This window comes from Limulus polyphemus, unplaced genomic scaffold (assembly GCF_000517525.1).
Source record: "Limulus polyphemus unplaced genomic scaffold, Limulus_polyphemus-2.1.2 Scaffold1343, whole genome shotgun sequence".
Taxonomy (NCBI): domain Eukaryota; kingdom Metazoa; phylum Arthropoda; class Merostomata; order Xiphosura; family Limulidae; genus Limulus; species Limulus polyphemus.
This window is the reverse complement of record NW_013666953.1, coordinates 283,705-296,293: the sequence shown is the minus strand read 5'-3', so window position 1 is coordinate 296,293 and position 12,589 is coordinate 283,705. Positions and strand designations below refer to the sequence as shown.

Sequence of the window (12,589 nt, the reverse complement as noted above, 5' to 3'; positions counted from 1 at the left end):
AATTTAACTACTAAATTTAAAGTATCATTTAACTCAATTTCAGGCTATATGAAATTATAATGCGTAACATGTTACATAAAGTCAAAATCCAAATAGAAAAATAATTAACATCTGCGTGCTATTTGTACTACTATTAGATTACACACTTTTTTTTGTTAAAATTAGTTCATCATTTTTCACAATTCGGTGTAATTCTACAATTGTACTACCTTCACGGTTTCATGCACATCGTATTTGATCCGAGAACTATACAAGTTACAGCTTGTATTTATACTACAAAGTACACTACTACTACTCCTAGCACTAAACGCGTTACTTGTAACTTAATAAGTTGTGCGACTTGTACAGTAGTTACTACTGTAACGTAGGTTGTTTGTGAAGTTTTCGTCGTGCACGTGTTGGACTTTTTTACTCCCCTATTAACTTGAAAACACAAATGACCCTGTGTATCACGTATTTATGACGTGGTATAACCTATAAATAATCTTGATAATTAACACTAACTATTAACTGGATGGTGTCCAAAAATTGCGCGAACTGGTAAGAAATAAATATTGTTTAAAAACCGTAAACGTACAAATTTGCCTTTTTATAAGGGAGACTGCAATTTTATCTTGCTTTGCACAATATCACCAGGGCCATTTATTCTAGATTGAAGAGAGGTAGTGTGGTTTTGAATTTTTGATGCTTTCTAAGTTTGTTGTTAACAAGTATGACGCCTTTGACGGTATACTTAGCAAAGGATATCGCTATTTGTATTGTAAACAATGATAAGTGAAATATGTACTTCGAGTTGCATGCTCAAAGTAGAAACAAGAAATTATTTTTTGTTTGAGTTCTGTTTATTTTGTGTTTCTGCCTTACAGTTACAATTTATTACAAGCTACATTATAAGTTACAACTTGCAGTAAGGTCTACAGTCGGAACTGTTGTTACTCAAAGTCAAAGGTTTAAATTAATAGTAATAAATAAATTGATTCAGCAGTAGATCTCATCATTTATGCTTTTTTAGTTTTATTGAAAACGTAATTGTCTTAAACAATTCAAATAAAGTTAAAACTATGTGAATACTAATGTGGCCAACTCTTTTTTTTTTTTTCTATCACACTAATTTTTCTTAAAGGACTATATTATAATGCTATTCTGCCAATCTTAAAATTAAATGTTGAAATAATCTCTAGAATTCATTACACTTTACTGATATAGTTCTATCCAGATCATAACTTTAATTTTAAAATATCAAATAGTATGATGACATTTTCATGTTTCTATGTATTATATTATTTAGACCTGTGATTTTCTTAAATATAAACCTATTGGCCTTAATTAATACTGAAGTAATGTATGTAGATAATTTTTTCAAAGGTGTATCAAAACAGTCATTTTCAGCATTACCATTGTGTAAACTTTCTCGCTATTCAAAAACTTAAAACTACAGTCTAAGAACTATTCAGTATAAAGTGTGTTTATCTTCTGGACAGTGTGATCTCATTTTTTGTTGTTGTTGCTAAAAAGAACACTTGTGAATTTATTTTTTCCACAATGTTTGTGGACTATGGACTGAATGGGTAATGAGTAGTTTTATTTTTGATAATTTTTCATTTTTGCACTGCTTAATAATGTCTGAAGTTAAAAGTAAACATTTCTTTTTTAGGAGATTGACAATTTAAATCATTCTGTTACAGTTGGTTATCATCCAGCTAACATCTCGAAGTCGTAGAAGAAAGGTTTATACTTAACAAGTTAATAAAGCTATTTAAATTTTGGAAAGTCTGACGATGACTTCAGTGTGCAAGGGGATTTTTTGTTGTTGTTTTTTAATACAGAATATTTAGTCATTGACATTAGTTGCCATTATTAATTGAAAAAGGTATCACCTCTGATGTTGAAGGATAAAGATGGTTATATTCTGTTTTTCATTACATATTTTCTCTTTCAAGAGATTTCAATTTTAACAGTTTGTTTTTCATTTTGGTAATTTAGTTTAACCTCTTATTACTCCTTAAGATAGTCATTTGTCATTAAAGGATTTGATTTATTCATGATTGCTGCTTAGCTTACCACCAATTTTATCTTTTTATCATTGTCTCATCCATTCTTTTACGTATTTGTGGCATCGTAGTATATTGCTTACCTCATACGTTATTTTAGTTACTCCAGTCATTTCAAAGAACCAATAATAAAAAACTAAGTTCTGTATTATGAGATTACCAGTTCTGTACCTGTTTACATTTAGTTTAAAATCTTTGAGAGAAACAATACAATTCATAAATACTGTGAAGGATATAGAACACAGAAACATAATAAAAACTTCCTTCTGAAATAAGCCCGTCAATGAACTTGAAAATGCTATTTTTTTTAAATAAGCAGTAAGAAAATGATTGTTGATTCACAACCAGAGGACTCTTGTAGTATCTGGAATAGGAAAGAACAACTTGCTGATGGAGGTAGCTGTATAGGTTCATGAGAAAACAAGTTTATGTACCATGGATGTTTAGATGATGTGTCTGCTGAAAAGATGTCTAAAATAAGTGATATTTGGTCAAGCAACATAATCTAACTTCATTCTTCAGAAATATTGAAATTTGTAATCCTAATTGATGAAAATTACAGGGACAGGTACCAACCCTTGTAGACTAATTTCTTTTGAACCATAGAACAGTATGACAGTAATATGAAGTATGAAAAGCTATCTACATGTGTACACAATTTTCTGTTTAAAATATTGGCATCAGTCCTGTCTGAAAGCTTGTAACATTACTTATTAACCCCCCTTAGGAAATTAATATATGTGGTATGTTAATGAAACTTATTTCTGAAACACCCAATTTCCATTTACTACAATGATCCACAATGATCTATCTATCTATATATATATATATATATTGAAGTACACTGTCAGCCTGTGGTGTTTTTAAAATAATACTGACATTGAGTGTCAAAAGCAGTTCTGTACTGCAGCACATTACCTATAGTGCTAAAAATCTGGAAATTATTAGTAAGTGGTCATAGAGCATGTCTGCTGCAGAGAAAGAACAGAACTTCTATTGTTATAGTAATCCAGTCTAGCCATCCATCATTTTTTTTTGTTAGTTCTTGTGTAAAGTGTGATGGTTTAGCTGGATAAAGCTGCATTTCACCAGACCAGATCTGATTCTAGTAAACAGTTATGAGTTTAGATAAATGTGTTAAGTATGTAATCTTTATAAGATATTAGTTTTTATCACTCAAAACAGTGTTTTTGAAAAGCATGTAAATCCTGAAAAGTTATTGAATTTTGAAATAAAAAAAATTCCAGGCCTTGAAATGTCTGAATTTGCTAAAAAAGACATTGATAGCCTGAAATAATGGCAAGTCAAACAAATCTGGAGAGACTGGTTAGTCAGTGCTGAAGCTGATAGGATATCAAGGTAGAGATCTAAAAGTTTATATTTCATGTTTTTAACTTCATTTAAAATAGCACTCCCACTTGAGCTGATAACGTTTAAAGTATTGAAGAACGAGATGCAGATCACCTGTTAGGTGATAAGCCATAAGCATTGGTAGCAGGTACCTGAAACCTGAGAAAGGAAAAAGAATGAAAAAAGGTTTATAACCTTCAGCAACATTATCCAACACTTTTTGAACAGATAATATTTTTTTGGAGAAAATAAGAAAGGGAGCTTGTGTATATTTAGATAGTTGGGTAGGCATCAGATAGCAATGTTAGAGAAAATTGAAGAAATGAGCTATTTCCATAAAGGGGGAAAAAAAAATCTGTAGCGATGGGTAATAAAAGAAAAAATTATGAAAATCTCAAACTAAGACAGTTAAACCTACTATGAACATTCCTTTCATAAACAAGGAAGATTAAGTACCAGAGACAGTGCATCTTGGTAGATTTTAAGTTGGATACATATGTGTCACTCAGTCAGAGAGTAGAAATAGCAGAATGCTTATTTGCATTTCTATGTATTTAAAAGAACGGCTAAAATTGTTTTTAATCTATTGAAAGACCACCAATACATCATGGATATAGTTAGAATTCTCGGATGTAGTTGTGAAATGACTAATTAAATTATACTAGTCTTTTTTTTTCTTTTGATGAGCATACTAGAATTGTTGTATTTACAAGACAGTCACGTCAGCTACAACCCTAAGAACTGAAGGTTTTACCTAGCATGCCTTAACACAAGGAAGAATCCTCAAAGATGTTCTAAAATAAAAGGTAATAAGATATATGGAGCAAATTGTAGATTTTTACAAATTATGAAATATGAGGTAATTATTTGGTAGGTCAGAAGATATCAAAGGTTGCCATAGGCTTTTGAATGTATGAATATAATGCTTTTCCTATTCTGTTCTAAATACACAGTTATACTTTAAAAACTTTGCTATTTCAACTATTATTAATTGCACAGATAGCCTAATTGTGAACCTAAATGTAATTATAACCTATACTATCTTGTGAAACTATTCGAGTACACCTATATATAGTTTAGACTTGATTTGGCCCACCAGTATTAAGCACTTGATGAAAAAAACAACAGCAATGTAAGAAACTGACAATTAATCACTCACAATTTATACTCGTTCCCACTCCATAGTACAGCACTTATTTTCTAATGTTTTCAACTGAAATAATTAACACTTTTGCCATTTTATTAACTACTTGTTTCAGCATTTTCTTGTTAGTGTAAAGTATTCATTGTATATTTCTTTTAGAAATCTTGAAACAAAATGTGGCAGTAGCTTTTATATACAGGCTGGGTTTTAGTTTCATATGTTACTTTCTTTAATCAGTTCATTTGTTGTGTGTTGTATATTATGCTCTTCAGAATATTGTGACTGAAATGGATTAGCAACTTTGCTACCATTGCCATCATGGAACAGCAAAATTTATTGCAAGAGTTGCAGGAACTTTCATCTTATAGTAAGTACTTGGTAGCAAACATAAACTCCACAGAGAATGGAAGTCATTTGCCAGAGAAGAGGAATAGCCAAGATTGGTTTCCCATGAAAGAAGAGAGATGTTTAGGCTATCGGAGTGATATAAGACCTGACTTGCATATTTTTGTAGCAGAAGTGATACCAAGATTGTTTATAGGTAAAGGAGATTACGTTATGTAACACAGTTTTACTATACAAGTTTACATGTGCATGTTTTCTTGAAAATTGGTAACATTTTTATCATTTTACATGTATACTGGTACGATTGACTAAACTTTTCATTTTACATGTATATTGGTATTACTGACTAAACTTTAAAAGTAAATTGTCATGTTTTTACATGGCCTTCATTATTGTGTGAAACTTGCAGTTTATAGTCATTTAATATAGACTAAAGCTTTTGTTTCAGAAGTAAAAATCGTGTTTCACTTTATTACTCTGTTGTGTGAGATGCACAACATATATTGCTAAAAGTTTTACTAATGCTTTCAAAAGTAAATATTCTGTTTTAATTCATTCATTGTTGCTTACAGTCATGTTTCATAGAAGGCATATAATTTCATTGTGCACATAACAGTTTGATATCAAGATTATTCATTTCAAACTTGCCTATATGAAATGCTAAAATAATTACTAGCATTCCCTTCACAAGCATATCAACAAAAAAAAAATTGGAAAAAATGTGCTATCTAATGTCTTGGTGTATAAAATTTTTGTAAGCAAACTCTATATTGATAAAAAAACACCACTTAAAGAAAGCAAATATATGTTCCTTAACTTTTATATGTGTAATTTGTGGGTATTTTATTAAGAATTTGTGTATTATAACTTGGATATGCATGCTTATAATTTAAATACTTTCAAAGGCTTCTCTGTATAATCCAGTGTTTATTCTTGCCCAGAACTGTAGCAGTAGGTGCTATTTTATAATATTCAGTTGAAAGTCATTAAAAGTAGTGAAACAGAATGACTAAATATTATAGTCCTTTAATGTGGATAATGAATATAGGAATTTAATGGGTAACTAGTCCTGTGGCCAGGTATTTAGAGAGGTTAAAACAGCTTTGGATGGTAAACCTTGATACCCTCTATTTTGAAATCCATTAGTATAGTGTCAAGAAATTACATGTTGATATTAGTTATACATTTAATGTGGAGAACTTGGGGGAAGTGGGTCTAGTTAAAAAAACTTGAACTGAACTTTCTGTGGGAGGGTGCCAAAACAAAATGCTTGTCTCAGGCCCAAAGATTTCTCTGGCCAGTATTGGATTGACCCAACCTAGTAGATTAATATTTTGTGGAAGTAAGTAGAAAGGACACTAAGCTGGAGCATGGCTTGTATGTACTCCAGTGTCTCCAAGAGACGATACAAAAACTCATTTACTTTCAGTGTGCAGAAAAAAGCACCCTCTCCCCTCCTAGATGTCAGGTTGTATATTGTTTATGTAATGTTTTTATTCACATAAGTACATAAGGTTATCATTTTAAATTAGTTTGGCTAACAGATCATGTTTCATTTATATATTTTTAAAATGTGCAATCAATAATGTAATAAAAATATTTTATCACTGTACAGGATCTCAGGATGTTGCTGAAGATCTGAATCTTCTACACCAGATGAATGTAACACATATTTTAAATGTAGCTACTGGAGTTCCAAATGTGTTTGAGGAAGAATTTATCTATAAACGAATCGGCATTTTAGACCTTCCAGAAGCTAACATTCGGATGTTTTTTGATGGGTGCTTCCAGTTCATCGATGATGGTCTGCAAGAGGGTGGGGTGCTGGTTCACTGTAATGCTGGTGTGTCTCGCTCAGCTACATTAGTTATTGGTTATTTGATGAACAGAGAAAAATTATGTCTTGATGAGGCTTTTGGTAAAGTAAAAAGTGTAAGGCCATTTATTAAGCCTAATGTTGGATTTATGGAACAGTTGAGACAGTATGAAAAGGAATTGTATGAAAATGCTATTGACTGAGTTGTGCTGAAATTCAGTTTTTCTATTATATGAAAATTCAAATCTTTAATTATTGTACATAATTCCCAAAAGTGCATGTGCTTACACACACACACAGTTAGTTGATTGTAGAATGCTTCTTTTTTAAATACATTGCCTGTAATGGAAAGGCACATCATCCATTATTAAAAGTATAAGAAGAAAAAGTATTTTTTATTATTATGGTCTCATAAAAAAAGGTTTATTATACTATGTGTGCTTTATATAGACATTGTAAACCTTCAAAGAAGGTATTTTGTTAATGAATATTTTTAACAATGACAGTCAATTTTCTGTCAGCACAAAAATACAGCTTAGATCAATTTTTCAAATAGTTTTGTAGTATTTTGCTGAATATTTATATTCTAACCATACTTGTATATGTATATACATACCTTTTATAATATATTACTTATCTTTATGTAATAGTACCTTGAATGCCATACCTTTATAACATCTTTTTGGTGTAAATATATTGCAGTAAATGGCAAAAATCAAATCTTTCAAGAACACAGTTTCTAAAAGATCTATTTGTCATTAGTTAGTTTATACCCTATGTTTTACCTGTTATCTTCAGGAAGCTCTGTGAAAAATTGTACAAGTTGGCAGAAGCCAGGATTTGATCTTGGATCTCCTTATTAAGAAGACATGTACTATTAATCTTTCAGGGTTTTCACCCCATTACAGCTTGAATCAGCAAATTTTGAATGGTTTCAAGTAGGGCACCCAGAATTTGTTCACTTCTATGCTACGTTATCAGGATGTGTCAACAGTTAGTTGATTGTAGAATGCTTCATTTTATTTCATAATACTTTTTCATGATGGGCTATTGTAGATTAATCAATATTACACTCTTGTTTGTTTATGCTTCTGAGTTCTGACTTTTTGATTCTCTCTTTTGAGTCTGTATTGAGGTTTCTGAAGATTTCTTTTATGCTGTTTTATATCTTTTGTATGTTTTCAGAGAGACCTTTGACATAGTGATAATATGGTTTTGTGTGCCTGTATTTTTATTCCTACTTTATGCTTAGTTTTTCTTACTTGCCAAATGTTCAGGATATATTCAAATAGTGGATAGAAAAAACAACATTTACAATATTCCTTATGCTTGCAGAGTCCAACACCTATGAGAAACCAAAAAGTCTGAAATCATGAGCACAAGACTAATATAGATCTGTTTGTAATAGCCCATCATGTTGAAAAAGAAGGTTATCCAATAGAACAGAATAATGCTAAAATACAAATCATACACCAGAAAGACAAAAGAAGCATTAAAATAAATGATGGTGAACTCAGACAACTTAGCATAGAAGTCAGCTGAGCCTGGATGTCTTCCTTGAAAACACTAAAATAGTTATTTGATTAAGTCTCAATGGAATAAGAGCCAGCTGAAAAAGTGGATAGCACATCTGGCTTTCTCAGGATTGGATTCCAACTTTCCCACACCACACAGTCCTTCTCATAATTCTCTTGAAGGCAGCAGCAGCAGATTAGCACCCAAAATATAGGATATAAGCAAACTGATAATTAATGGCTAATTAAACAATTTTAAGTAATTAATTAGACGTAGGTGATTCTATAGGCTATGTATTATGATAATGATTGCCATAACATTACTGTACTTATGCAAATTTGTATATCAATGCTTTAACTGTATGTTGAGAATCAAAATCTTTAACATATGCAGGTTAGACCAGGGTGAATTAAAAAAGTTGTTTTTCTGTAAGATGTTATTTATAACCTAGTTTTTGCATGTAATATGATGACACTTGATGCAAGTGAACTGTTTCGTAATCAGTGCAAGAGAAGGGATATGTGGATTAATTGACTAGTTTTAAAACTTTCTCAAGATTTAGGTGGATATATTGGTTTAATTGGAATTAAGAGAAACCTTTTGTTTTGTTTTACCAAACTACTATTTTGGATAGTACTTAATTTTAAAATGTGTGGGTTTTTATTTTAATTGTTACATCACAATAGTCATTAGGTTGAATTGCATCCTGTATTATAAAATGTTTCTTCAGTATTTTTTGAATGTTTATACAGATGCAACAAGTTTTAGAATGAGAGAATATTAAGTGAATGCTGAAGTGTATAACACCTTCATAATATTCTGACATGATTTTATTAGGTTGTGTTCTAATTTGTATTAAAACTTTTAATAACATATATTAACTGCAGACTATTTTATAGTTAGTACAAAATTGTCATAAGCACCACCATGTTGTAGTGCATAGGTCACACCTGATATTATTTGAGAACAACTACAAAGTTTATCTCTTTTGTAATATCCTTACTGAGGATATCCTATCTTAGCCAGATTATCTCATTGGTTACTCTTTTTATTTTCTGGAAGTAAACTGTCAGAAGAGTAGTGATTACATTGAATTTCAAACTTAAGTATTACTCTTTAAAGATTAATATGTAAAAAATTTATTTCGTATTACTATATTTCATCCATCCCAAAAAAAGCTGTTGCTAATATAGCATTAAGGCAAGTACAAATCAACTGATAGTTCTTTGGTAACTAGAAGTGTTTATAAAGTGCTTTATTTATAATTAAGAGCAGTTGTTTATTTCTTGTCAATACAATGTTGTTTTTGTTTGAAGTTAAGTTTTTAGGTGAGAGAAAATTTATTCTAGTCTTGAATTAAGTTGGCAACATATGGTGTAATTGTTGATGGCAACAAGTCACCAATGTGATGATCAGCATAAATTCAGTTATTGGTAGATTAATGACGGTGCATATTTTTTCCAGAAAACCACCGATTTATTTAGTATCTGTAGCATTGACTAAAACATCCTGAATTTTGAATAATTTCTAAATGCTAAATATATCTTTATCGGGTTCTCTGAAAAGAAGAAACTTTTTACAATATTTTCACAATCGTTTGTAAGGTTAGTGATCATAGCTTACTGAAAAATACTCTGGCATGCCTGTTGTTTCTACAGCTTTCTCTTCATGTTTGTTTACATTGGAATACTAAATTTTTCTGTTACTGTGTATCTTATTGTTCTATAATTTGTCTTAAGTAATGAAATGTTTTGGCTTTTTTTCCTTTTGAGGGAGGGGGGTAGTTTGATGTAATTTCTTAAATTTTCATCAGCAAGACTACTTATATTAGTATGTGTGGAAGTATATACTTACTAGACATTTTTCAATAAAATCACTATAACCACATAACTTAAAGATCAGGATACCAAATTTTCAATGTCTGAGGCTGGTTGGCTGGAACACACACCAAAAACGAAAGGTGTATTTGAAGCAATTGGAAAACAAAAAAATCAATGCTGAATTTACATAATTATTAATAGCCTAAATTAAATATAATTCTAGTAAAATATTGTTCATCATATCATGTATTGGGCACTATTAGATGTTGATGAACCACAGTACATTACATGCTTCTAAACACACCAGCCTTGGCAGTGTACTGGTATATGCATTTCAGCATTCATGGTCTAAGTTTCTGCAACAAACCTTTCACCTGTTTGCAAGATTTATCTTGGACACTGATATATTTGTTTTATATAAAATAAAGTTACTTAATGGTTTATTTTAAAATAGCCTGAAATCAAAAAGGTTAGATTTCTACATGTTCATGTGATAAAACAGAATAATTAGCTATTTTTAAAGAGGATGCTCAGTACTGTCCATGTAGTTCTATGTAAAAATACCATTTTTTCCATGTTAATTTTTGTCAATTTGCCTATTTTGTAGACCTCATTCAAACAGTTTAAATATTTTGATTACCATTATGTATTTTGTAGTAGAAAATGTTACTCATTCATAAATATCTTTATAGTGAAAACTGATGTAATATGAATTCTTGGACAAAGTACAATATGATCAAGAAAAAATTACTAGGGGGGAAAAATTAAATATGTTATTTAGGTACTATACAGAGTCTAGGTAAGTTACAATTAATTTTATCAGTAAAGTGATTTTATGAAGACAAAATATTAAGTCCGTAGCTAATAGCTATTTAATGGATGAAAACTAAAAATATAGCATTTTTCTCAAATACAGATTCTGGAGTCATTAATTTAGCATTTTTTCAGTCCTAAAACAACACTAAATTCTAACTTTTCACTGTTGTCAATTTTGATAATAACTCAGAAGTATTTAGAGCTCAAACTATTCCTATGTTAAAATGAATACTCAGTAAAAGCTCAAATAACTTGACATTCAGACAAGAATTTCTGCAGTTGATTTACAAAAATACCAAAGTTCTGTCTCTAAAGATACAGATCAGATGACATTTATTTTACTATCAAAACTGTTAATTTCTTGAAAGAAAACAATGAAGTTGTTAGGTTTTATTTACAGGTTTAATTAAATTGGTGGTAACTGATGACACTATAATTATTGAACAAGCTAAGGTCAACTTTCAGTTTTATTGGAGACCCCCTTAAAGGTTACAGGACTGTACCGCTTTACTAAGAATTCATGGTGTTTCTTAATGCTGATTTTTTTAAACATTGTGAGGTTTGTTTGTTTGTAATTAAGCACAAAGCTACACAATGGGCTATCTGTGTTCTGCCCACCACGGGTATCAAAACCCGGATTCTAGTGTTGTAAATCCGCAGACATACTGCTGTGCCACTGGGGGCACATTGTGAGGTAACAGTAGAATTTTAAATATAGCATTTTATTACAGCTTGTGGAAGTACTTGGATTCATCAGATGATACTTAATTTTTAATTATTGTGTACATTAAATACAACATTTACAAACATATAGTACAAATTTTTTTACAGGAAATGTCTTGTTAAATGTATATCCATCCTCTGTATTATCAAGTGTTTTGAAAGTATTCTTTAAAAGTTTCACCTCAAATTAAAAAAAAAAGTAATTAAGTGATATATATATATATATATATAATAGGATACAAATTTGGTGCAAAGCCATATCATCTGAAGCTTTAGTCATTACACAATATGTTGTACTAAGATTTGAACTGTTGCTAGTTTTTGGTTGTAAATTTGTTATTACAATAAAAAAATGTTTTACACCAATAAATGTACTAGTGATTGAATAATACCAAAAGAAACTTTATTTAAACACACTAAGAAAGATCTTATAACACATTAAGTTTTTTTTCTTGAATCAGTTTTATAGCCACTTTAGCAGAAAACTGCTAATATCCTACATCATAAAGATTCAATTTAAAATTAAAAACCTGTAAAGAAAATGTTCATTTTGCTGTTCTCATTTGTAAAAGTTATTTTAATGTGAAGGAGGGGGTGCAACAGAAACTTTACTGAGTTAGAGGGAGGCACTGCTATTTAAATTTTGGAAAACACTGGTTTAGACAAAATAAACTGTTATAGGTTTTTCTGTAAATTTATATTATAATTTACATTTTTATATATTGAATACATACCTATATTATAAAGAAGTAACATGGCCATAAATGATCAAACCAAAAACTCATTTTTTTTATAACTTAGATGCATCTATTCAAAAGCATGTAATAAACAGGCTTTTGTTTTTGGTTGATTTAATGTTAACTAAAATATTGTGAAGCATTAAGCAGAAATTAATTTTAGATTAAATATACTTTACATAAACTATCAATTTACAGTATCGATATCCATACTTTGCGGTTTTAAAATGTATACATCCATAACCATCAAACTGAAAGTAACTGCCAATATA

The 12,589-nt window shown here is 30.1% G+C and overlaps 1 protein-coding gene across 6 annotated transcripts; it reads left to right on the top strand.

The window, feature by feature from the left end:
• The first annotated feature begins 363 nt into the window (after positions 1-363).
• Positions 364-11,650, top strand: LOC106463187 (dual specificity protein phosphatase 19-like). 6 transcript variants are annotated; one of them, XM_022390635.1, is made up of 4 exons: positions 366-540; positions 4,119-4,207; positions 4,818-5,086; positions 6,506-11,650. In XM_022390635.1, the coding sequence occupies exons 3-4, from the start codon at positions 4,864-4,866 to the stop codon at positions 6,907-6,909; spliced, it is 627 nt and encodes a 208-aa protein (XP_022246343.1). In that variant the 5' UTR covers positions 366-540; positions 4,119-4,207; positions 4,818-4,863; the 3' UTR covers positions 6,910-11,650. The 6 variants fall into 6 exon arrangements, with proteins under 6 accessions (XP_013778639.1, XP_022246343.1, XP_022246342.1 ...); XM_013923185.2 differs by lacking the exon at positions 4,119-4,207 and having other exon boundaries at positions 364-540; XM_022390634.1 differs by having other exon boundaries at positions 4,097-5,086.
• Positions 11,651-12,589: the final 939 nt, after the last annotated feature.